Source organism: Octopus bimaculoides, chromosome 10 (genome assembly GCF_046866305.1).
Source record: "Octopus bimaculoides isolate indiv1 chromosome 10, ASM4686630v1, whole genome shotgun sequence".
In the NCBI taxonomy this organism is placed as follows: domain Eukaryota; kingdom Metazoa; phylum Mollusca; class Cephalopoda; order Octopoda; family Octopodidae; genus Octopus; species Octopus bimaculoides.
The window spans coordinates 31,110,553-31,136,689 of record NC_142937.1 but is presented as its reverse complement, the minus strand read 5'-3'; the positions used below and the strand labels follow the sequence as shown (position 1 = coordinate 31,136,689).

The window sequence follows — 26,137 nt, the reverse complement described above, 5'->3', positions numbered from 1 at the left end:
CAGTCATTTGATTTGATTTTGATTTACTTGGCTCAATAGGTCTCCTCAAGCATGGCATGTCACTCGACGATCCAAAGGTACTTTTAAAATGGGCTGGTTATGTGACACTGGTGTAGGTTACAGCTGTGATCTCACTTTACTTGCTGAGTCTTCTCAATCACAGCATATCTCCAGAGGTCTCGGTCTTTCGTCATTGCCTCTGTGAGGCCCAATGTTCGAAGGTCATGCTTCATCACCTCATCCCATATCTTCCTGGGTCTACTTGACTGTGGCCATGCTGGGGCACTCCCTCGAAGGGTTTTAGTCTATCATATTGACACTAGTACTTAGTTTTACTAAATACATTCTGATACGTCAATGTACATACAGGTGCATATCTATATTTTCGCATATGCATCTGTGCCTGCAGAATTTATTTTTGTCCCTTGAATAAATACAGTTGAGAAACTGTTGGTTATCACTGCTCATGCATGGCTCAAAGGTCCAGATATAGCTGTGTGTTTAAGTGTTTCACTTTGGAACCACATGCTTAGGGGTTTGACTGGTATCCTGCACTCTAGCTGTGGGTTGACCAGTGCTTTCGGAATGAAACTTGGTCAGCAGAAACTGGGAAAAACCTGTAATATATACATAGACGGCTCAGAAGTAAATAGACAGCATCATTTTTGAAAGATTTATTTCTTGAAATGAAATAATGTCATTTGATGGGGTTGGATGGTTTGACAGGAGGTGGCAAGCTGGTGGGCTGCACCATTCTCTAGTTGTCTGCTTTGGCATGGTTTCTAATGATGGATGCTCTTCCTAATGAGTGTACCAGGTGCTTTTAAGTGCAGCTTCAGTACAAGTGCTTTTTATGTGGTGCCAATATGTTTGCTTTTTATTCAGCACAACCAGCACGAAAACAACACCTGCATTGGTCCCATACAGACATGCGTGTGTGACTGAGTGCATATCCCTTCTAATCTGGGCATGAATGGTGACAAAGCGCCACGATTCCTACAAATGGTATTGTTTGCAGTCATTCCTGTATGCACATCCAGGCAGTTTGTCATACGGTAGGGTGGGGGTGGGGTATTGTCTTGCATGGAAACCGGTGAGGAAGAGCATCCAGCCATAGACATTTCTGTCTCTGCAAAACCTTATCTAATCCAAACAAGACTGGCAAAATGGAAGCTAACACAACAGAGAGAGAGAGAGAGAGAGAGAGAGTGAAGCAGGTGTTAACAGAGATAATGTAGTGAGCCAAAAAGTTTTAATTGCTGAAATTTACATGTTGATTAGTAATGATAACATGTCATTATGCTAATTCGTAATTCTGATGAAGCAAGCGGTGGGGTGGGTAACCTTTGAACAGAAATTATAATTAATCAAATATAGAATAGAGAAGGGGAGTGAGTTTAGTACTATAAATAGCGAAGGCACATGCTTAAGTGGTTAGAGTATTCAGCTCAAAATCATAAGGTCATGAGTTCAATACCTGGCAATACATTGTGTCCTTGGACAAGACACTTTATTTCAGATTGTTCCAGTCCACTCAGCTGGCAAAAATGTGTTGTACCTGCATTTTAAAGGGCCAGCCTAGCCTCCCTGAGAACTACGTTAAAGGTATATATGTCTGTGGAGTACTCAGCCACTTACATGGTAATTTCACAAGCAGTCTGTTTTGTCGACCAGATCAACTGGAACACTCACTATTGTAACCAACGAAATGCCAATTTTACTTATATAGACATGTTTGTGTTTTGTTAGTCCTTATCTTATACAGGTAGAATGCCACCACCACCACCACCAACAACAACAACAGAAGTAAATTAATTGCACTATACATTGACAGAGGTGGTGAAAACAAGCCCAGGCAGGAGACTAACTATTTATGACTAGAGTAGATATGTTGTTGGCAGAGAAATAGGGAGATAAAGTATTTGTAGTAGGCAGGTTATATAATAGAAATAATAAGTTTAGACTAGTTGTGGACAATGTGAGAGTGACCTCTGTGGTAGTATAGTTCCTGCTTTGTATCATGATGGAGTAGTTATGGTTGGAATACCTTTAATCACAGGTCAGATCGATTAGGGCTGACCTGGGGCTAAACAGTTGCACCAAATTTATGGTTGTGTCAGATTTTTTAATTTGTGAGTTTCTAAGGTCGGTAATCAAAGAATATAACCTTACAGGCACTGTAAGGTTAAAATTACATTATATGTAACTTTATATATGTGTATGTGCATGTATGCACATGTGTGTGCATGTGTGTGCACACATCTGTGTATTTAATAGAGTTTTGAAAACAGTTTCTTGATTAATCTGTTTGCATTTAAAGCAGTCCACATGCGGGCCAAATACTTGTTTTATGTTCAAACCAACCAGTTCTGGCCTCTCACACCTACCCAACAATGTCATTCTAAAACAATACAATCACATCATTGAAATCTCAAAGTTCTAAGATAATCCATGGCTAATTCAAAAGAATAGGAATAAATCAGCATTACATTTGAGAGAGTAAACTGAATGCTAAACAGTTAAGCGTGCTCCTCAATTCTCTCTTTCTTGCTTATATTCCCTTCTTTATCTGTCTGTCTCTTGTATATTGAGTACTTTCCTTCTTTTGTTTAGTTGCCATCATAAGCCAGTGCCCAAAGATCGGCCGTTTTTCTGTGAGAACAGTAATGTACGAAAGTATGACTGGAACATATCTTGTTGCTCGGACTCTGCGTTTTGCAACAAAAAACTCCACCCTGTTCTTGAACCATACAAACCAGATCCATGTAAGTATTGTCAGATCTTGAAATATTCTTGGACAGTTTATTCACAGAATGTTTTTTTACTTGCAGCTTGGAAGGTGTTTATAAGCCATTTAAAAACACACAAAAACTGTTAGATTCATTTCAACATTTAAATTTAATTTGTCAAAATATTTTTGTCGCTTTGAGATCACAACCTGTTCACTGACAAAATTCCGTGCTGCAACACAGAATTTTGCAGCTTCAAAGTGATGAAAATATTTTGGCAAATTAAATTTAAATGTTGAAGTGAATCTAACGGCTTTTGTGTGTTTTTAAATGGCTTATAAACACCTCCCATGCTGCAATTGTTTTTGTTTCAGCACACAATATCAGATCAGGTCATTTGCTATGCAAGTACATCTCCATAATATATATATATATATATATATATATATATATATATATATGCAAACCTACATAGTAGGCATATAGACATTACAAATTTAACTGTTTCTCCTATTTAACAGCCATGCATGCATGACAGCATCAGATGAATATACACACATGCACACATTAATTAATTTAATTAGTTTATCTGTTGTTGTCAATGATGACCAAAAATATCACATTGTAGAAGACAGAGCATAGTGTGTTTGGCTGTGGCCACTCAGTCCAATGCATGCCAGGAAGGCTCTACTACAGTTCAGGCACTGGTGGCCTGCTGCGATGGAAGGCAAGGAGTTGGCTCTGGATTTGTGCAGTTCATGTTTTCTTTGTGCTTCTGCAACCTGCACTCCTATTTTGTTTGTTGGAGGTGGAACCTCTGGTGGTACAGCTTTGCCAGGTAGGGTGGTTATGTGCCTGCTTTGTCCAGGTGTCGCGATTGATCCCAAAGCTCTTTACTGAGACTTTGAGTGTATCCTTAAAGAACTTTTTCTGCCCACCTTGCATGCACATATCTTCCACAGTCTCTTGTGGAGATGCGTGTCAGACATTCAAACAAAGTGGCTTGCCCACCTGGCCTCTGCTCTCCTCAGCACCACCACCACCACCACCACCACCACCACACAAGTGCATGTAGACACACATGCGGTCACATAATTCTTATATAGATAGCTCTCATCTGTCTCCTCAATGTATACTTTACAACATTAGAGGAACACACACACACACACACACACAAACACATATATAGATACATGTAGGCCCACACTACAGCCACATAGCTCTTATATAAATAGTTGCCATCTATTAGGTTGTCAAGAAAGTTCCTGCGGAATTTTTAATTTTGGTTTTAAATGATGTATTTTCAAATTAATTTTCGTTAAATTACTTTGACTTTATATATCATTTTAAAGCCCGTTTTTCGCTCTATCCAATCGTGTTACTCTTTTTCTTTTTGAATAATTAGGCCATTTTTTTCCGGAACGTTGAATACAACATGAACAAAAAGCAAATTTGCACAATTTTCTTATTCCAGTTCAAGCTAGGCCGAGAAGCTGCTGAAACAGCTCACGATATCAATGATGCATTTGGCCCAGGAACCACTAATGAACGTACAGTGCAATGGTGGTTCAAGAAATTTCATAGCGGTGACGAGAATCTTGAAATGCATAAGAAACTCTGACAACAACAGCCAGCATTGGTCAATAGAAAAGGACCAATTCTTCTCCACGACAATGCTCGGCCGCATGTCATACAACTGACCCTGCAGAAGTTGAACGAATTGGGCTATAAAACTCTGCCTCGTTCGCCAGACCTCTCGCCTACTGACTACCACTTTTTTAAGCATCTCGACAACTTCCTGCGTGGGAAATGCTTCAAAAGCCAAGACGATGCCAAACACACCTTCAATGACTTCATTACCACCAGAACGCAGGATTTTTATGTTACTGGCATAAATAAACTTGTTTCATGTTGGCAAAAGTGTGTTGATTCTGATAGTGTTTATTTCGATTAATAAAGTTTTCTTTGAGCCGAGATATGTGCATCTGAATTTAAAGGTTAAAAACCGCAAGACCTTTCTTGACAACCTAATACATTTCTTCAACTAATATTTTACTGAAGTCGGCAAGCTTTCAGAATTGTTAGCATACTGGGCACAATACTTAGCAACATTTCAACTCTCCTTATGTTCCGAGTTCAAATTCTGCAGAGGTTTGACTTTACCTTTCATCATTTCAGGGTTGATAAAGTAAGTACCAGTGTAATCGACCCCTGCCTTGCGCCAAAATTTGAAATCAAAATTTTACTTGTTTGTTTCAGCAAGAGGAGGATCTGAAGGAATGGACCTAACTAATACCGTAGTCATCACAATATGTGTTGGAGTGATCCTTCTGTTGCTGCTTATTGCATTCATCTACTTCTGCCAACGCCGGTCACAGATCTACTTGCCTGCTAACTCCACAGTTGACCGCTTCCAGGCCATGCAATGTGGCAGTCTGCGCAGTCTTATTGAAGACTGGTCCCCTTCTGGTTCTGGTTCAGGTCAGTTTGGACATTTTTGATGTTTTGTTTTTCTTTGTTGATAGTATTTATGATAATGCTGATGGTGATGATAGTCATCATTATCATTATCATCAGCATTATCATTATTGCTATTTGTGTATGTGTACCCTCTACAAACACCACCACCACCACATCCAGCTGTAGAATCCATGCTGTAACTGACATTTGGCGCTTGGTGCAGTTCCGGTCAAACTGTCCAACCCATGCCAGCATGGAGAATGGATGTTAAATGATGATGATGTAATTTGTAGTTTTGGTGTGTCTGTGTGTGTCACATGTATATGTAATTGTTTGTGTAGTGTGTATGTTTGTGTGTAATATATGTATTTGCGTGTGTGTAAGGATAGGCAGCAGGCATTGTCACGTGGCTAAGAAGTTTGCTTTGCCAGCATCTGGTTCCAGGTTCATTCCCATCATGTGGCACTATGGACAAGGGTCTCCTATTATAGCCTTGAAACTGGAAATGGTTGGCAGAAACGGTTTGGAAAGCCATAGTGAGTGTGTTTGTGTATGAGTGTGTTTGTGTGTGAGTGTTATGTGTGAGTGTGTTTATGTGTGTGTTTGTGTTTATGTGTGAGTGTTATGTGTGTCTCTACCTTCCCGGTTGTGTGTTGATATTGTGTACATCCTGAAAAGATGGAAAACCTTGACCCCATTTAGACCAGTGATTCTCAACCATATTATACCTATGGATCTCTTTGATCCTTATTTTACTCTACTGGACCCTTACAACTATTTAATGTTTAAAGAGAAACTTACATTTTTTTAATTATATATTATTAGGAATTTTATGAGAAAATTCTTAGAATATGTTGTGTATTGTAGAAGTATAACCGATTTGGTAGTGACATAAAACTGCCTCAGCAAGTTTTGTTTGCTATCATAGAAAAGGCAGATGTATAAAAGATGATGATGATGAAGTTGGTGGTTGTATGACTTCAGCATGTTGAACAAATAGTTAAGTGCATGTTGCTATAGGGAGCACTCCGTCGGCTACGAGGGAACTGCTTGCTCGTGAAATTAATGTGCAAGTGGCTGAGCACTCCACAGACACGTACGTGTACTCTTAACGTAATTCTCAGGGAGATTCAACGTGACACAGTGTGACAAGGCTGGCCCTTTGAAATTCAGGTACTACTCATTTTTGCCAGCTGAGTGGACTGGAGCAACGTGAAATAAAGTGTCTTGCTAAAGGACACAACACATCGCTGGGAATTGAAATCACGACCTTACAATCGTGAGCCGAATGCCCTAACCACTAAGCCACATACCTTCCCATGCATGTTGCTATATATAGGTGATAAGTGCAAAATAATTTTTAATCAGTTGAAATTGTAGCTAGAATGAGAAGAAAATTATTTTGTGTTGATGAAGTCTCACAAGGGATGAGAGAGAGAGAGAGAGAGAGAACTTTCTGAAATTTCAATTGACCAAAATTTAAAAGGTGGTGTTAATTTTTTGGCAACTCCCAGTATTTCTGCTATAGAGTTCTTTGGTCATTTGGCAAGCAATACTGGACAGGTAATAGCTTCTATGTCAGTGTGCTGTGTCCGAGTGATGAAACTGTTGGCTTGTCTCTTGTATGATAAAAACAAACAAACTGGCACTGGTTATGATGACAAAGGTTCCAGTTGATTTGATCAACAGAACAGCCCACTCATGAAATTAACGTGCAAGTGGCTGAGTACTCCATAGACACGCATGCCCATAACATAGTTCTCAAGGAGATTCAGTGTGATACAGCGTGACAAGGCTGACTCTTTGAATTACAGGTACAACTCATTTTTGCCATCTGTGTGGACTGGAGCAATGTGAAAATGGACTCGGCATGCTGCTAGGAACTGAACTCACGACCTTACGGTCATGATCTGAATACCCCTAACCACTTGACCACATACCTTCACTAACAGTTATATACTGGTGTCAATCCAATCTATCCCATCCTGTTTCTCCACAAAACTTTGTGTGTCAGTATGAACAACCCTTATCTGTCAGTTGTGTCACGATGCAATCTTCTCTTCTTGTTGCAGGTCTTCCTCTCCTTGTTCAACGAACCATAGCAAGACAGATACGGCTAATAGAGATTATTGGAAAAGGCCGTTATGGTGAAGTGTGGCGGGGACAGTGGCGAGGGGAGTCGGTGGCGGTGAAGATCTTCTCCTCACGAGATGAACGTTCGTGGTTTCGTGAGGCTGAAATTTACCAAACAGTGATGCTTCGTCATGAGAACATTCTTGGTTTTGTTGGAGCTGATAATAAGGGTAAGAAACTGGATTTTGGTAAAGTAAATATTGGTTCAGTCTCAGTGGCAGCTTAAGAAATTCTTTAAAAATATCCCTTTAAAAAAAAAAAAAAAATTTTTAAGCAGCAATGTGGCCAATGCTGGTGTTGTGTAACTGGCAGCCATGCTGCTGTCTTGGAACTAGCACCCATGCTGGTGGCATGTAAAAAGCACTTTTCAAGTGCTGGGCCTCATGGGGGCAATAACAAATGACAGAACTTTGACAATTTGCTGTGCTTGAGAAGGAAGATCTATCAAGCCAAGTGAAATTGTAGTCGTGGTAGATATTGGTGTTATGCAACTGTTAACCTGTGCTGGTGGTGCATAAAAGCATCTGTTACACTCTTGGGAGTGGTTGGTATTAGGAAGGGCATCCAGCCATAGAAACCAGCCCCCTCACCTTACCAACCCTGACCAAACTGTCTAACCCATGCCAGCATGGACAACGGATGTTAAATGATGATGACATCAGAATTTAATCGCTCCCTGAAATTTTCCATCCTAATCTTATGGTGGTTACTATGGTGTTAGAGCATCATCTGCCACTAGGTTGCCTAGGTAACAAAAGCTATCAACAACTACTGTGGAGTTTACTAATCACTGAAAAATATTTAATCTCACTAATGTTTAACTGAATAAATATATTATCATTGTAGCGTGGAAGGTGTTTATAAGCCATTTAAAATAACACACAAAAACCGTTAGATTCACTTCCGAAATATATTATCATTTATTTCATTTAAATTGTTTTGTCCACCTAAAATTCTTCAAGGCAGTGTCCCAGCATGGCCACAGTCTAATGAGTGAAACCATGCCAGATCATATTGGAGCCTGGTACAGCCTTCTCTCTTGCCAGCCCTCAGTGAAACCATCCAACCCATGCCAGCATGGAAAGTGGACGTTAAACGATGATGATGATGATGATGATGCTGTTGCTCTACTCATAGCGATGTATGACTGGCTGTGTGTAAACATCGGACTGAGTAAAAATACTCCTACATGATCTAAAGTCTGGCCCTGTGCCTTGTTTGCTGTGAATGCGTGAGCGGAATCTTTAGGATTGCAAAAAATCAAACTAAGACTTACCTCCCACTGTTCTATGCGAATAATGTCTGGATGTTCTGGTACCATTTTAATGAAAATGCAAAGGTGGTTTATCAATTCAAAAATCGATCTCCATGAAATAATCATACTTTCTGATTTTTGAATGCTAAAAACCTTCTTCATGAACGTCTTTGTAATCCTGAAAAATATTGTAACCCTTGGTCCAGCTGTCTGGCCATGGAGAGGGAACAAACAAAGAGACAGACATACACCCATTATAGTAAGATAGCAAATCTGCCCATTTACAATAGGAAATAAAGGGATAGTATCACAAATTTAAACCCTCTAAATTTATGAACTATATAGGGATGGGGGTGGAAATTTTAACCCCCCCCCCCAAAGATGATTTATTAATACAAAATTCAATATCCACTAAATAATCATACTTTTTCACATTTTTTTTTCCTGCTAAAAACCTTTCTGATTACCTCCTTTGTAATCCCGAAAAACATTGCGACCATTGGTTCAGCCGTTTGAGCGTGAAGAGAGAACAGACAAACAGACAGACATAATGCCCATTATAGTAAGATTATTGGTACAATAAATTGGTGGAAGTTGGCATGAAAATGCCCTGAGGTAGTTATGGTTTTACATTGAGAGTTCAAATCTTGTCAAGATCAACTTTGCCTTTCATCCTTTTAGGATCGATAAAATAAAATACTAGTCAAATGCTAGGGTCGACTGAACTGACTAACCTGCTCCCTCAAAAATTACTGGCATCGTGCCACAATGAAAAATTATCATTATTGACACAATTGCCCTGAGATTGCGTTAGGTTGCTCGTGAGATGCTTATTTCTATCATAATTCTGCCTTGAGTAAGGGACATAACTCTGTATGAACCAGTATTTCTTAAGAAGAACAGCTTCTACTTCACGAGTGAATTAATTAACAGTAAGAAAAGCATCGAAGCGTACAGTCTTATAAAAATCCATGCAGCCACGGAAAAGCGATGTAAAAAAAAAAAAAGAAGCGAAAATATAATAATTAAAACTGTGTGTCCTCCTCGCTTACATTCTAACTTTACCTTTCTTCCAATATTAATAAAATACACTCATTTCTAGGTTCAGATCAATAATAGACAGCTCCTTTACAACTTTGTAGCCTTTTACCAGTGCTACAGAATGCTGTTGTAAATAAATTTCTCAATCTGATATTAAAACGAAAAACATTTTCTTTTTTTCAGATGATGGTACCTGGACTCAGTTGTGGCTGGTTACTGATTATCACGAAAATGGTTCACTTTATGATTTTTTAAACAAGAATGTTATTACAAAACAAGATTTGATCAAAATAGCTCTTTCAATTGCTTGTGGTTTGGCTCATTTGCATATGCAGATATTAGGGGTACAAGGTAAGTGTGAATTACACTGATATCTGAAACTGGGTGGAGGGATAAAAATACGCACCCCACCTCATTTTGCCTTTTTTTCTTTCTTCTTCATTTCAAAATTTAACTCCACTCCCTCCTGATGAGAAAATCTTTTTCTGAAATAGCAATTTTTTTTTTACAAAATTTACCACCCTTCCTACCCCAAGTTGGAATCTGTAGAGGAAAAAAGCGAAAAGGGATGAGGTGTGTATTCTACACCTCTGCTTGAAATTGGTAATTAATTTTATTAGTGTTTCATAACTTTCACAGAGGTTTGTCAGTTGAGGTGGGCATCTACGAAGCCAAGATATTGTAAATTCATCCATTTTTACCATCAACAAAGTGCTTCCTTCTACAGAACTCAGTCAGTCACATTTGTATGGTTTAGAAGTCAATTCGGATCTTTTTTAAAACGGGGGCCACATTTTTCATTAACGAAACACTTTGAAACTTGGAACACTGGTAGAATGTGTCATATAAAACATCTTTTTCTCTTAGTCTTCTTAAAAAAAAAAAGAAATCCATAAATTATTCCATGTTAAAGTTGTCGTATTTCTGTAATTTCAACCAATCACTGACGTCCATTCAGCCGATATACATTAAGCGCCGACTACATAAACAAACGATTCTGAAACAATTAACCCTAACCCTAACTCTAACCCTAACCCTAACCCTAGGGTTAGGGTTAGGGTTAAAGCAAATTTAAAATGAAAAAAGCAAATAAAACAAAGAATCGTTTGTTTATGTAGTCGGCACTTAATGTATATCGGCTGAATGGACGTCAGTGATTGGTTGAAATTATCGAAATAAGACAATTTTTTACATGAAATAAATTCGAATACAAAAATATTTTTCTGTTCTATAACACAAAATAGATAAGTATACGAAGTTTGAAAGTCTTTTGGTACCAAAAACACTACGTAAAACATTAATGAAAAATGTGGCCCTCGTTTTAAAAAAGATCCGTCAATTCTTTGAGCAACTCATCCAGCCATTAGCCCGTTTTTGTTTTTTTACCAGAGCTAAACAACAACCGTCCTATTTGAAAACTTTAACTCTGAAATAGAGATATTTTTTCCATTCCAGCATATATATTATTTTATTTTGTTTTTACTGGAAGCAATCATTGGACTGTGACCATGCTGGAGTACTGCTGGTATTTATTTTAGTCAGAAACATATTTTATTGGAAAGACAAAAGGCAAAGTGGGCCAGAATGTATTAACGGGACCTAAGCAAATACCACAAGGTGTTTGGATACACTCTTCTGATTCTGCTATCCACCAGTCATAGGATATTCTAAATGAAATTAAAAAACATTTTTTTTCTAAATTTAGACATTTACATATTAGAAGTATTATTGTCGATCTCCAAGTCAGCCCTGATTGAACAGACCTATAATCAGAGGCATTCCAACCATGACCCTTCCATTTTTGTTTTAGCCACAGTCTACCTAACACTAAATTAGCCAATGCATTCTTCCCTTATACGTGTGCGTATATATATATACATAAATACATACATAGATATGCAACTGTGTGTGTGTGTGTGTGTGTGTGTGTGTGTGTGTGTACAGTGATGGATTCGAGGGTTTCATTTATTTATGACTTGATTTCTTAATTTCACCAGAGTATAAATACCTATAATGGTGATACTTAAAAAAAAAAAAAATTTTAAAATCAATCTTACAAATTTCCCAATAAGCAAGTGGTCATATTTTGTTCGCTGTCTTTTTCATATGAATCGACCCTCATCTGCGTGTGTATAAATCATGGTGTACCTATGTGTATATACATGTGTGCGTACATACGTAGATATGCAACTGTTTGTGTCTGTGTGTGTACAGTGATGGATTCAAGGGTTTTGTTTATTTATAAGTTAATTTCTTAATTTCACCGGAGTATAAATACCTAAAATGGTGATGCTTAAAGGAAAAAAGAAATTCAGTTCACTTAAAAAGCATGGGTAAGCAACAGATTGTAAGCCATACTATAACTTGTGAAAAAATTTATCTGCTCGCAGGGTATGCATTGCCCCTCCGATGCTTTTTTTTTCATCTATATTGCACATTGTTTCCCTGAATCATTTGATATCATTAAGGATTGTTTTATTTTCCAGGTAAACCTGCCATTGCCCATCGAGATTTAAAAAGTAAGAATATTTTAGTAAAAAGAAATATAACCTGTTGTATTGCTGATTTAGGTAAGTATTGCTATCTTGACAAATTAATTTTAACCATTCTGTTACCATGTTTCTGTTGACATAAACTACCTTTGTCTCAGTTTTGAAAATAATGTAAAATTTAGTAAATTAACTTTGTCATTATAAACCCTTTCATCACCTCATTCCTGTTGGGGGTTGTTGGGAGCCTGTGTCATCAGACGTCATCTGATGTTTCGTCAATGCTGCTATAATAGCTGGTTAAGTTAATGAATGAAAGCATACTTCTTGGCTGCATGAAAAGTAACTGAACCACATCTGCAGACATTTAACAGAAGAATTTATTGCTGTACATAAGACAAATTGCATTGGTCTTTTACAGTTAACAACAATAATTACAGACTGGGAGAGAGATATTTATCCGAGCTTACAACATGCTATTGGTGTGGCAACATGCAGCTTGTTCAACATAACTGGAAACAATTGTGCTATATTCATGGTGATGGAGGTTTCTGGTCATTTGTCTGCACCACCTGGCTTAGCCATCTTCTTGGGTTGTCTTAGCCCATCTTCTTGGTTGCTTGCCTTGGAAAACAGGGAGGGGTTAGTGATAGGAAGAGCATCTCGCTGTAAAATAATGCATCTGTTGGCAAGAGAGGAGATGCATATTGCTTAGTCACCTTTCAACACTCTTTGATTAATTATTGCCAAAAGTAGCTTTTATAGAGTACAAGAAGGAGATTCAATTAGATTGAATCATACAATAGCTTCATGCTGATTGGCTGCTTAATAAACCAATCATGTGAAACTATTGTGGTTTGGTTGTGGCATCTGAGCAATTACTGAGCAGTTTGGTTTTTGAATCACCACTACAAAGGATACTGCCTTGGAAAACTGGGAGGGGTTAATGATTGGAAGAGCACCTGGCTGTAAAATAAATGCCTTAATGATTTGTATTCATCCAACCCATGCTGGCATGAAACAAAAAAAACAATTGTAAAATAAATGAATATATATATATATATATATATATATATATATATATATATATATATATATAAAGAATAAGATAAAGAGACCAGTGGCATAAATAAATTTATATTTTATGTAGAATGTCTTACAACTGTTTCAGGGAAAATTCAATGTATCCCTTCATCGGAGACGGTGATAGTAGAAGTTAAGGATTATTAAATCTGTATGAGGAGATTTTGCAGTAAGAAATGAGAGCGATGCGGAGAAGAAAAAACAAAGAAGAAAAAGTACTTGGAGTATAGTTCCATTCCAAAAGTAAATATCCATGTATAGAATCCGTTTGGGTATTTTCCAGTGATAATTATAGTTATATTGGTAGATATACATCATTTTACATCCATTTTACTTTGTGCATTGTTTACTTAAAAGACAGCCCGAAGTGAGTGGAAGATGTGTGTGGGATTGTGAGATCAAGTCATAAGACAGGAAGGAAGGAGGGGGAAATAGTTAAGGGAGAAATGAAGGTAGTGTGCCACTAAGGTAGAATTTTCTTTCATTTCATTTCCAGTCTCACGATTGAGATTATGAAATTTAAGTAACTGGATTTGAGGTGCCAACTCCAGTAAAGAGCCCACCACCACCACCACCACCACCACACATATGCACAATGACAAGTACCTTAAATTTTCTTTCTTGCTGATAGGTTTGGCTGTGCGACATGATTCAGAGACCGACAAGATTGATATACCCCACAACACACGGGTTGGAACTAAGCGTTATATGGCACCAGAAGCGCTGGATGAAACGATAAATGTTAATCAATTTGATTCATTTAAACGAGCTGATGTTTATTCCTATGGTTTGGTTTTGTGGGAAACTGCAAGACGGTGCAATGGGTTTAGTAAGTATTGTGAAAATTCTTCACATTAATCTCTTCCTGACCACCTCTTCTTTTTTACCCCCCCCACCTTCTCACTCTCTCTCTCTACCAAGTCTTGCTTTATCTTTTTCCACTTCTCTCAACTTTTCTCTATCTTTCTCTCACTCTCACCCCTACTCATTCTCTCTTTTTCTCTGCACCACTCTCTGTTTCTTTCTTTACCTCCTCTTCTCTTTCTTCTCAGTTCCCCTCTTTTTCTGTTTGTCCATTAATGCAACACCCTCTCTCTCACTCTCTTTTCCCCCCCCTATTCACTTTCACTCCTCCTCTTTCTCTCACATTATTAGATGCATTATCATAAATCTCTCTACACACTCTCACCTACAACTTCATACAAACCTTCTCTGTGTTGCAGAATACAACATTCTCCTCCACCACCACCACCACCACCACCATTGATATTTCAACCAAAGCTACAAAGCACAAACGGTCCTCTATGTAGCCACTCAGCTTGCTAGAAATAATAGCTAAATCTTTGTCAAATCATGAGAGTGTTTAGAACAAGTCGTTGTTTACAAAACTTAATGCCATACACATTCACCCTCCCCTGCCCTTAATCCAAGGCCTACTCATGTTATTAACCTGACCCATGGATACTCTTTGCAGAGGTCACCCTGTTGCAAGCATTGGAAGCTGTTCTCTGCCCTGAGGATATGCTCCCACTTACTTTTTTTTCTCTCCAACCCTGAAGGCCCTGAGAAAGCTCATGTTTGCTGCCCTTCAGTTTCTAAAGTTTAAACCATTCAAGACATATTGGTCATTACAGTTGTGAACATACACAAAATGACATGTTGGTCACAAGGTAAAACATTTTTGATCATAGATCTGTCCAATCAGGACTGATCCAAGCCTAATCAACAACAACAACAACACTGACTTTCACATTGAAAATCCAACCACCATCACTACTTTTTCCATACAAAACTCTCCCCCTCTCCCCAAAAGCCATTTTGTTCTTCTTATTTGATTTTATGGAGAACAAGTGCAGGTGTGGCTGTGTGGCAAGAAGCTTGTTTCTCAAACACATGGTTCTAGGTTCAGTCCCACTGTGTAGAACCTTGGACATGTGTCTTCTGCTGTAGCCTCGGTCTGACTAAAGCTCTGTCAGTGGATTTGGTAGATGGAAACTGAAAGAAGCCTGTTGTATATGTGTTTGTGTGTGTCTGAGTTTGTCCCCCACCACTGCTTGACAACTGATGTTGATGTGTTTACGTCCACATAACTTAGCTGTTTGGCAATAGAGTGTGATAAAATAAATACCAGGCATAAAAATAAATACCGGGGGTCAATTTATTTGATTAAAATTCTTCAAGGTGGTACGCTAGCATGGCTGCAGTCTAATGATTGAAACAAGGAATGGATAAAAAGAAAAGATAAACTGTTGTTTAAATTTGTGTTTTTCAGATTATTATTCATCATATGAAGAATATGAGCTGCCATTCTATGACATGGTGCCATCGGACCCAACCCTTGAGGACATGAGGAAAGTGGTTTGTGTTGAACGACTCCGCCCAACCATACCTAATAGATGGCACACAAACGAGGTGAGGACTGTTTATGTTACCACTTGATGATTGTATGTCCATACTGAATCTTCTTCAGTAGAACTGGCCATATTAACAAATTACCATAATAAGTAATGTTGTAACTATGTTTAGAAGGTTATAGTCTGGAGAAGCATGGGATCTGCCAGGTGGACTTAGATGCAATAACCGACAGAACGACTTCAGTGATTTCTCTGTGAACCAAGAGACTTTATAGAAAGAAAACTAATATTCATCATTAATCTCTCAGAAGAAACTTTTTGCTATATATTGGCTGTTCCTCAGAGATAATTAGTACCACCAGCATATCTTTATGCTAAATTAGTTACTATTTAACCCTTTAGGATTTAAACTAGTCATATCTGGCTTGAATATCCTACTTGTTTTATGTTCAAACAAGCCAGATCTGGACTTTCACACCCACCCTATAATTTCATTCTAAATATGAATAATCATACTGAAATCTTAAAGCTATGAGGTAATGCATGATTAATTTGAAGCAATCTGAATAAATAAGCATTACATTTAACGGAACAATCTGAATGCCAAATGGTCAATTAACTAAGTCTTTCTTTGTTATTTTAATTCTATTTTCCTCTATTTTTATTCACAGACTGCCAGTCACATGGCTCGACTGATGAAAGAATGCTGGTACCACAGTGCTGCTGCTCGCCTTACAGCTCTACGCATCAAGAAGACATTGACAAATATGGCTCTAAGGGAGGACTTCAAGATTTAAGGGCTATTTGGATGTTTTTTTAGGGGTAATATTTCTGTTTTTCTTTTACCATGTATCATCAATGGAGAGTAAGCAGCTTTGTCTCTATAAAGCTAGCATCACATCATACACCGATTTGCTGCTCCCCCTTCCTCACCGAATTGGTGTGCAGTTGGTTCCTGCTCTGCTGGATGCTTGCTGGCTCTACAACAACAACAACAACAAAAAAGACAACTACAAACAAGAAGGAAATGGAAAAAAACAATAATGGCATTTGCCAAAAAATGGTTGGAAGAAATATGTAAACTCCTATTCTACCCACTCCTAGATATTCTGTGTCTGAAGCAAAAACTGTGAGATGGTCATGGCTGGAATGCCTTTGGCTTTAACATAATTAATAGGTCTGCTGATCAGGCCCGATGTGAGGCTAACAAACTCTTTTTTTTAACCAGCTCAATTTTTCAGAGTTGCTCACCATAATAGCAAACAGCAACCAAGTAGCGAACGAAAGCCATCTTCAACATCTACTTCTTCAACAATATGTAACAACAAAAACAGGAACAGCAGCAACAATTTTATCAGCAGAAAGAGCAACAATGTGCTCACACACACACACACACACACACACACACCAAGCAGCAAGGGGTGGAAAACTGTCTTGCCCAAACAAACCAAAGAATTTTAAACCAAGTTAAAGCCAGATGGTTGTATTGAAGAAAAAGAAAAAGAAAAAAAAATTGATTAAACCATTTAAATGGGTCTTTGTACCATTTTGGGTTGATAAACTCCTTGCCACAGATTGACCCATTGTGGATGTTTTTAGTCTTTACAACATTTCAAAAGAAAAAAAAAAAACAAAGAAATTCTAACCTTTCTGTCAAATCACACTCAGAAATCCGCCCTCACCATTTTCTTACAAGATTTGGCTGCAAGGTTACAACAAGAACAATCTCAACAACCAATAATCTATCGTAGATAATTTTCAAATATAAACCACGACATATTTTTTCCCTTGCCTTAGTTTGTACAAATTTTACAGCTGAACAATGAATCATTTGGAATTGTCCCTCACACCACACAACACATCATCATTGTTATCATTTTCATCAGCATTGTCATCATCATCACCATCAGTCATTATCAATTATCATTAACATCATTACCATTTTACTGAACATGTTTCTTTTTTTCCAATGACTGTCACCATAGCAACTTTCCAGAGATATCATGTACCAAAGTAACAATCTTTTTTTTTTTTTAACGACTTGATGTCTTTTCTTCAACACCAATTATGGTACATGCGAAAGGGTGGATAAGCATGACCTATTATTGTTATTATTATTTTTATTATTATTATTATTATTATTGTTATTATTATTATTATTATTATTGAGGCGGCAAACTGGCAGAATCGTTAGCATGCTGGGCAAAATGTTTCACGGAATTTTGTCTATTTTTACGTTCTGGGTTCAAATTCCGCCAAGGTTGACTTTGCCTTTCATCCTCTCAGGATCAATAAGTACCAGTTATGCACTGGGGTTGATGTAATCGACTAGCCCCCTTCCCACAAAATTTCAAGTCTTGTGTCTATAGTAGAAAGGATTATTATTATTATTATTATTATTATTATTATTATTATTATTATTATTATTATTATTATTATTATAAAGGCGGCAGGCTGGCAGAATTGTTGAAATGCTGGGCAAAATGCTTAGTGGGATTTCATCCATCTTGATGATGTTTGGAGTTCAAATTCCACCAAGGTTGACTTTGCTTTTCATTCTTTCGGGGTTGATAAAATAAGTACCAGTTAAATACTGGTACTTATGAAGTTGCTGGCCTTGTGCCTTTATTAGAAATTATTATTATCAATATTATTTGTTTTGTTTCTGATTTGAACAGTTAACATCAGTATTTTCCTTGTTTCTATCATGAATATTGAGATGCACGTTGTCAAGAAAACCAACCTTGTTCATTCGGATGTCCTATAAGAATGGTTTGGCAACATTTAAACATTGCTATTATGATGGGACTACTGTGTCTCCACTTAACAACAACAACAACAACAACTTGTTGATGTCTTTACAAAGAGATGCTGTACCGAATCCAGATAGAAATATGGAATCTGATTATAATACTACTACTAATAATAATAACAATCATTATTATTATTATTATTATTATTATTTTAGGCAAAGGTGGCAAGCTGGTAGAATTGTTAGAGTGTTGGATAAAATGTATTTTTTTCCGATTCTCTATGCTCTGAGTTCAAATCCCACTGGAGTCAACTTTGCCTTTCTTTCCTCCAAGGTCGATGAAATAAAGTACCAGCTGATTATATCGATTGGGTTTGATATAACTGACTAGTCTCCCTCCCTTCAAAACTGCTGGCTTGTGCCTAAATCAGAAACAATTATTATTATTATTATTATTATTATTATTATTATTATTATTATTATTATTATTATTATTATTGAGGGTATTGATTGGCAGAAACAGTAGGACAACAAACAATACTCCTGGCAGTTATCTAGTTAAGTCCCTTCTTTTGAATTCAAATCTTGTAAGGGGTTGACTTTGCAGTTCATCTCTCAGGGTTTGATAAATTAAGTCTTAGTCAAGTACTAGAGTCAATTTAATCAACTCCCATGCACCACTCCAAATTGGAATTTGTGATCTTCTGCTTAAGTTAGAAATTTATTATTATTATTATTTCATTTACACACGACAGATTAAACTGTTGGAAAAAATACCTAACACTGGACTACAAGTAACCTTGGATGCCAAGAACCTTCCTAGTTGTCCCTAATAACACTGTTTTCTGGAGTTGCACTAAAGTAGGTGTGATGCCTATTTCTCTATCCGTCTGTTGAAATCGTTAGGAATATTTACTAATGCACCTATAACTACTGGGATACATTTTACCCCCACTTTCCATAGTCTCTGGCTAGGGTCTGATACTTTGCTATTTTCTTTATACCTCTCATATCACTTCATTATTATTATTATTATTATTATTTTTAAGGCGGTGAGCTGGCAGAGTCGTTAGCACGCTGGGCGAAATGCTTAGCAGTATTTCATCTGCCATAACATTCTGAGTTCAAATTCCGCCAAGGTTGACTTTGCTTTTCATCCTTTTGGGGACAATAAATTAATTACCAGTGAAACACTGGGGTCAATGTAATCGACTAGTCCCCTCCCCACCAATCTGAGGCCTTGTGCCTTCAGTAGAAAGGATTATTATTATTAAGAAAGTGTAGCGGAAATGGCTGAGAGAGTTGTTTGTCAGGCTAAATCTTTATGGTATTTGGCATGTTATGTCTTTGTTCTGAGTTCAGTTTCTGCCAGGGTTGACTTTTCTTTAGGGTCAAGAAAATAAGTACCAGGCATACACTGGTGTGTAATTCACCCCTTCACATATTTGTGACACTGTTCAATATAAGAGATCCTTATCTTCTAGGATTGGCAGAATTATTAGAGAACTGGGTAAGAATGCTTTTTTGTGTGTTGTGGCTCTTTATGTTCAGGTATCAAATCCTGCTGCGATTAGTTTTGCTTTCATCCTCCCCAATGTCAATGAAATATGTAGCAGTCACGCATCGGTCATGGTTGGGGGTTTGATAGAATTAACTACTCTCCCCACCCACCTCCCAAAATTCCTGGTTTTGTGTCTCACTAAGAAATTATTTTTATTATAGCAAATATTGTCAAGTTGACAATCCAACTTTTGATTCCTGGCTATAAGCTGTTTCATTTTATTTATGCTCCTAATGTCTTCATGAATGTTACAAAAATCCTAGTTTGCCATCTGCTAAAATTCAGGGCCTTGAGGCCAATCAAAAAGAAAAAAAACACACCTTTATTGTTATGAAAATTTGAAGGGCAAAATTCCACATTGTATGTAGTTATACCAACAGGAATGGTTGTGTGCTTGTCAGTGCTTACCTCACTGTATTTAGCATCACTTTATGTTTTAAGTTCAAATTGCAATGTTGCTAGCTTTGCTTTTCATCTTTTTAACTTTCAGTTATGTGAGAAATAATCATCATCATCATTAAGGCAGTGAGTTAGCTGAATTGTTTACATGATGTGCATTTCGTCTGTCCTAACATTCTGAGTTCAAATTCGACCGAGTTCAACTTTACCTTTCATCCTTTTGAGGTTGATAAAATAAGTACCAGTGAAACACTGAGGGTCAATGTAATCAACACATCTCTCTTCCACCAAATTTCAGGCCTTGTGCCTATAGTAGAAAGGATTATCATCATTATTATTATTATTATTATTATTATTATTATTATTATTAATTAAGGTGGCAAACTGGCAGAATCGTTAGCACGCTGGGCGAAATGCTTAACAGTATTTTGTGTGTCTTCATGTTCTGAGTTCAAATGCTGCCATGGTCGACTTTGCCTTTCATCCTTTTGGGGGTCAATAAAATAAGTACCAGTGAAACACTGGGGATCAATGTAATTGATTTGCCCTCTCCCTCCGAACTTGCTGGCTTTGGGAATGGGTTGCAGACTCGATCCAGTGAGATATTGGGTTGTATTCCTTTATGTTTTCAAGTTCAGTCCCTGCTCGAGTTGACTTTGTTTTCCATTCTTTTAGGTCAGTGAAATAAGCACCATCCAATTACTAGCTTTGATATAATTTAGTGTTCCCTCCCCCCCAAATTAGTGACCTTGTGTCTGTGTTAGAAGTCATCATCATCATCGTCATCATTATTGTTTTCAGGAAAGGCAGAAAGTGGGCAGAATCGTTGGCATGCAGGGCAAAATGCTTAGCAGCATTTCATCTGTCTTTATGTTTGAAGTTCAAATTTTACTGCAGTCCTTTCAAGATCGATAAAATAAGTACCAGTTGCGTACTGAGGTTGATGTAATCGACTAGACTCCCTCCTCAAAATTTCAGGCCTAGTACCAATAGTGCAGAGATTATTATGATTGTTATTTAAGACGTTGCACAGTATAAAATATCTTGATGTTGATTATTATTATTATTATTATTATTATTATCATCATCATTATCATCATGATAAGCATTGCCATGATCATTATTATTATCAGTATTTATTTCCTAATATATTTCCTATCTTTTACTTTACGGCTGCTCATCAGCGCTTTTGCCTTCCTTCGCACTAACATCGCATCCTCTTTTAATGCTATCACTATTGCTGCTGCTGCTGTTCCTCCCCCTCCCCCCTCCTCCTCCTACTACTACTGTTATTATTATTATTATTATTATTATTATTATTATTATTATAGGGCAGTGGAGCATCTGAATTGTTGGTGTCTGACAAAATGCTTTGTGCTATTTACTTGCTTGCAGCTCTTTACATTGTGAATTCAAATGCTACTTTGGTCAGCTTCACCTTTCATCCTTCTGTGTTCAATAAAATATCATACCCTCTCCCCCTCTGTGCCTATGTAAAAAAATTAAGGATGGTGGATTGGCAAAATTTTCAAGGTGTTGGACAAAATATCTTGCAGTTTTTATTGTGGCTCTTTACTTCCTGGGTCCAAATCCTCCTCAGGTTAATTTTGCCCTTTGTTCCTCTGTCAAGTACTGAGGTTGGTCAATTTGACTCCTGAATATGTGGCTTTGTGCCTATGTTACCAATTAGTATCAATCATTTTAATTATTCAAATGATCACTAACTGATACATTAATTAACTCATATTTTACTTGATATTTTTTTTTCTTCATCTTTAATTTTTGTGAAATTGATCGAGTGAGTCAGTTTGTTAAATAGCTCTAGATATCTCTAGAAGGCCTTTTTCTAGCCTTTTCTTATCCTTATAGCTAATGAAGCCCATTAGAAAGAGCTGCAAGTCTTTAGCATCACCGCACCTGTCAGTCATCTCAAAACAAAAGGATGTCTTTAGCCCTGTGTGTCCCCAGTCAGGCTGTTGACTGAATGATCCATTTTTTTTTAGCTCTTCTCTGGATTCTTGTGTTCAGTCAAAAGGGAAGATTGATGTTCATCTCATGTTCACACAATCATACAGTAACATGTCTTCAACCCTTTTAACCTTTCCTGGTGACTCTGTGTCCTTAGCCCCCCCTCCCCTTATTCCATTCCTCTTCATCTTTGTATGGCTGCTACCTTAGCTTCAGCCTTTCTTACCTTCAACAAGAGAGAGGTCCAATTGGTTTCAATAACAGTTTTTTTTTCCCCTTTAGTTTTTTTTTTTTACCTCTTCTCCTACTCAGCCTTTCTTTTCCCTTGGTGTGCTCCCTCCCAGCAAATGTGAGACGAGTGATAGATTCAGAGATAGTGGTGATGGATTTGCATTTTATTTTAATTGTCATTGTTTTTTTAAATTTCATTTTTTCTCTTTTTTTTTTACATTTCTTTTTCTTTCATTTCAGCTTGTAACTATGGTTAACTATGTAGATACCACACACACATGTATATATATATTGCAAATTGCTTTAAAGCATAACATATCACGTGCATTGGAAATGTGTTTATATCTGTGCAAAGAGAGAAAGAAATACAATTTTTGTATATAAATATATTTGTGTGTGAAAGTCCATATGTTTATGTATGTATGTATATATATATATATATATATATATATATATATATATATATATATATCTACCACTATGTATGCCTATGCTTTTCTGTAAACATGTGTGTTTCAAATGTTTTCTATGTTAATCGTGTTTATGAGAACTGATCCTCCTCAAATCTCCAAAGTTTGATCCTTTTGATATGAACCCACCTGAGACTGCTTCACACTTTTCCATACAAAACAGCCGGTTCTAAATGACCTTCCATCTTATTTGCCGAACATTATTTTAAGCTGTGTTCCTAACATCAGGTGAATAATGGAATAGGTTATTTCTTTTATTAAATCCCTCTAAATGAACTAAAATATTTGGGAAATTAATAGAAACACACAGTAGTAAGAAGCTTGCTTCCTAACCACATAGTTGCAGGTTCTGTCCCACTGCATGTCACCTTGGGCAAGTGTCTTCTATGGCCTCAGGCTTACCAAAGCCTTGTGAGTGGATTTGGTAGATAGAAACTGTAAGAACCTTATCGTTTATATGTGTGTGTGTGTGTGTCTTTGTTCTGTGTTTGTCCCCTACCACCATTTGACAATTGGTGTAGCGGTTCGGCAAAAAGAGACCAATAGAATTAAGTGCCAGACTTAAAAAAAAAATATAAAATAAGTCCTGGGGTCCATCCATTCAACTAAATAAGTAAAATATAAAGAGATAAGAGTTAAGTAGTGATAATGTAGGTTGTTACAGGAACTTGTCTATAAGGGTATTTTGCAATCTGAGTTCAAATCCTGTTGTGGTTGACTTTGATCTTTCTGGGGTTGATGAAATAAGTAGCAGTGAAAAGGTGAGTGGAAGGGGTGAGCTTATAAGTTAATCAGAGGAGAAGGAGGAGTAGTAGTACCCATGACCTTTGCAGGCCCTCCCAGACAAGTGCTAGCGCTATGACAGATGCCCAGCCTGAAGATCTACAGAAAAACAAAGCAAAAATCCTGTGGGCAGGAAAGGATCTGGAGATTTGGTTTGGATGCTTACAACAGGGTGAAGTCTGTTGAAGGCATCCAAGGATCAGGCAGTAGTGTTAGACTGGGTCATGTGTTTGGCCTATTGTTCAGATTGATTGCGCTGTGGTCGCTTGACCTGTTAGAAATGACAGCCAAATTTTGCTCAAATGACACATTGGATAATGTAGTCTTAGATATGCTGTATCAGCAAACAAGATGGGATGATCATGGCTGGAATGCTTTTGATTATAGGTCTGCTCAAACCAGACTGACCTGGGGCTAAACAACAACTGTACTCTTCTTCTATAGTTTGTGACCTTGTACCAAACTTAGCAGTTATTATTATTATTATCATCATCAACATGCTGCCAAGGTTGACTTTGCCTTTCATCCTTTCAGGGTTGGTAAACTAAGGACCGGTTGAGCAGGGGGGGGGGGGCATTGAAATTGACTTAATCTTTCCTCAAAATTGCTGGCTTTGTACCAAAATTTGAAATTATTATTATTATTATTATTATTATTATCGATTATTGTTCTCAGCAGAATCGTTACTGTATTGGAAAAGATTCCTTGTGATATTTCTTCTGTAGTCAATATAAGAAGTTCTCTTCAAACACTGAGGTCATTGCAATCAACTAACAGCAGCCCTCCCTAAATCAGAACCCATTATTAAAGGTGGTACAAGTCGCTCCAGTTCTTTATACACTCAGTTCAAATCCAGCCAGGGTCAACTTTTCCTTTCATTATATTGAGGTTGATAAAATAAAGGGCCAGTCAAATACTAGTGTTAATGGCAACAACTATACCCCTCCCCACTTCAATTTACTGGCCTTGTACTTCAATCAGAAATCATCATTGTTGTTGTTGTTATTATTATTATTATTATTATTATTATTATTATTATTATTATTATTATACTTAAATGCAATGAGCATATAAGCTCCTTGCAAACTGAGCCTGTGATCCAGTTGCAATTTCCCATTTAGAGTTCTTTTGCTTACAGACCTTACACCATTGGGAAAGGTATTACTATCTCACCAACTCAGTTTCCTCTCTTGGATATATCTCAGGCATCATATCTATGTATTGCCATTGATTTGCTTCTCATAACTTATTTTCTCTTGTACATTTCATATATATATATATATGTATATGTATGTACACACATATCCATTCTTGAAAAAAGTATTTCAAGGAACCAACGAAAAACCCAATGTAATTCTTCACTCTACAAGAAAAAGGAGGCAAATATCCCTCGCAGCACAATGTTCTGTCTTCAAAGAGAACAACACTTAGACACGGTAATCCTACAAATCTTATCTCTAACAGAAAACGAAACAGGATGGTCACATCTGGAATACTTTCGATTATATGTCTGCTCCACCAGTGTTGACTTGGAGCAAGATGTTCTTGTTTGTGGATTATATTTTGTGTCACAGTTTATCATGGAACTGTTCTTGACTTTTATTTCTAACAAATGATTCACTAAAATTTTTTAAATATGAAGAATTTGAAGAGATTTAGAGTAAAACGAACAACTTTTCCATTCATCGAAAGCCAGCAATATTTGGTTTGTAAGTCACTTTTTATTTAGAAAATCATTTCACACACCACTATAGCTCCAGCGAATTTATATGCACGCGCGTGTGCACACACACACGGGTTCAGCTAAAGACTGCCTCAAAAGCAATAACTTGAGAGTAGTGATTATGTGAACTTGAATTTCTCAAAATATAAAATGCATTTTAAAAGGGACAATATTTGGTGATATTTTCTCGTGGCTGAGAATTAGAATCTTTGCATTTTTCCAAGCATTTTTTTTCTATTTTCTTATTCTTTTTTCTTTGTTCTTTAATTAATGAATATTTTGAAATGAATTTGCTTCTGTAAGTAGCTTAATTGAGTTTTCTATGAAATATTAATTATCATTATTATGACATTTATTATCAAAATGGTGTGATGGCAGAATTGTTAACACACCGAGCTCAATGTTTGGTGGCATTTTGTCCATCTTTACATTCTAAGTTCAAATTCTGCCATGGTTGACTTTGCCTATCATCCTTTCGAGGTTGATAGAATAAGTACCTGTTAAATACTGGGGTCAATGTAATTGACTAACCCCCTCCCTTGAAATTGCTGGCCTTGTACCAAACTTTGGAGCAATTGTAATTTGTTCAGCGCTTTAACTAGAAAAGATTATAAACTCACTATAGTTTCATTTAAAATCTCTCATAGCATGTTAGTTGTTTCATCATCATCATCGTTTAATGTTCGCTTTCCATGCTAGCATGGGT

The 26,137-nt window shown here is 37.1% G+C and overlaps 1 protein-coding gene across 1 annotated transcript in view; it reads left to right on the top strand.

The window, feature by feature from the left end:
* The window catches only part of LOC106868204 (TGF-beta receptor type-1), a 44,450-nt gene extending 27,267 nt beyond the window's left edge, over nucleotides 1-17,183 (top strand). The window contains exons 3-10 of the mRNA XM_089358518.1: nucleotides 2,614-2,765; nucleotides 4,989-5,210; nucleotides 7,262-7,492; nucleotides 9,802-9,969; nucleotides 12,105-12,188; nucleotides 13,822-14,019; nucleotides 15,463-15,602; nucleotides 16,216-17,183. Of these exons, the coding sequence (XP_089214644.1) occupies nucleotides 2,614-2,765; nucleotides 4,989-5,210; nucleotides 7,262-7,492; nucleotides 9,802-9,969; nucleotides 12,105-12,188; nucleotides 13,822-14,019; nucleotides 15,463-15,602; nucleotides 16,216-16,341 (1,321 nt within the window). The 3' untranslated portion in view covers nucleotides 16,342-17,183. The remainder of the gene's footprint in view (nucleotides 1-2,613; nucleotides 2,766-4,988; nucleotides 5,211-7,261; nucleotides 7,493-9,801; nucleotides 9,970-12,104; nucleotides 12,189-13,821; nucleotides 14,020-15,462; nucleotides 15,603-16,215) is intronic.
* Nucleotides 17,184-26,137: the final 8,954 nt, after the last annotated feature.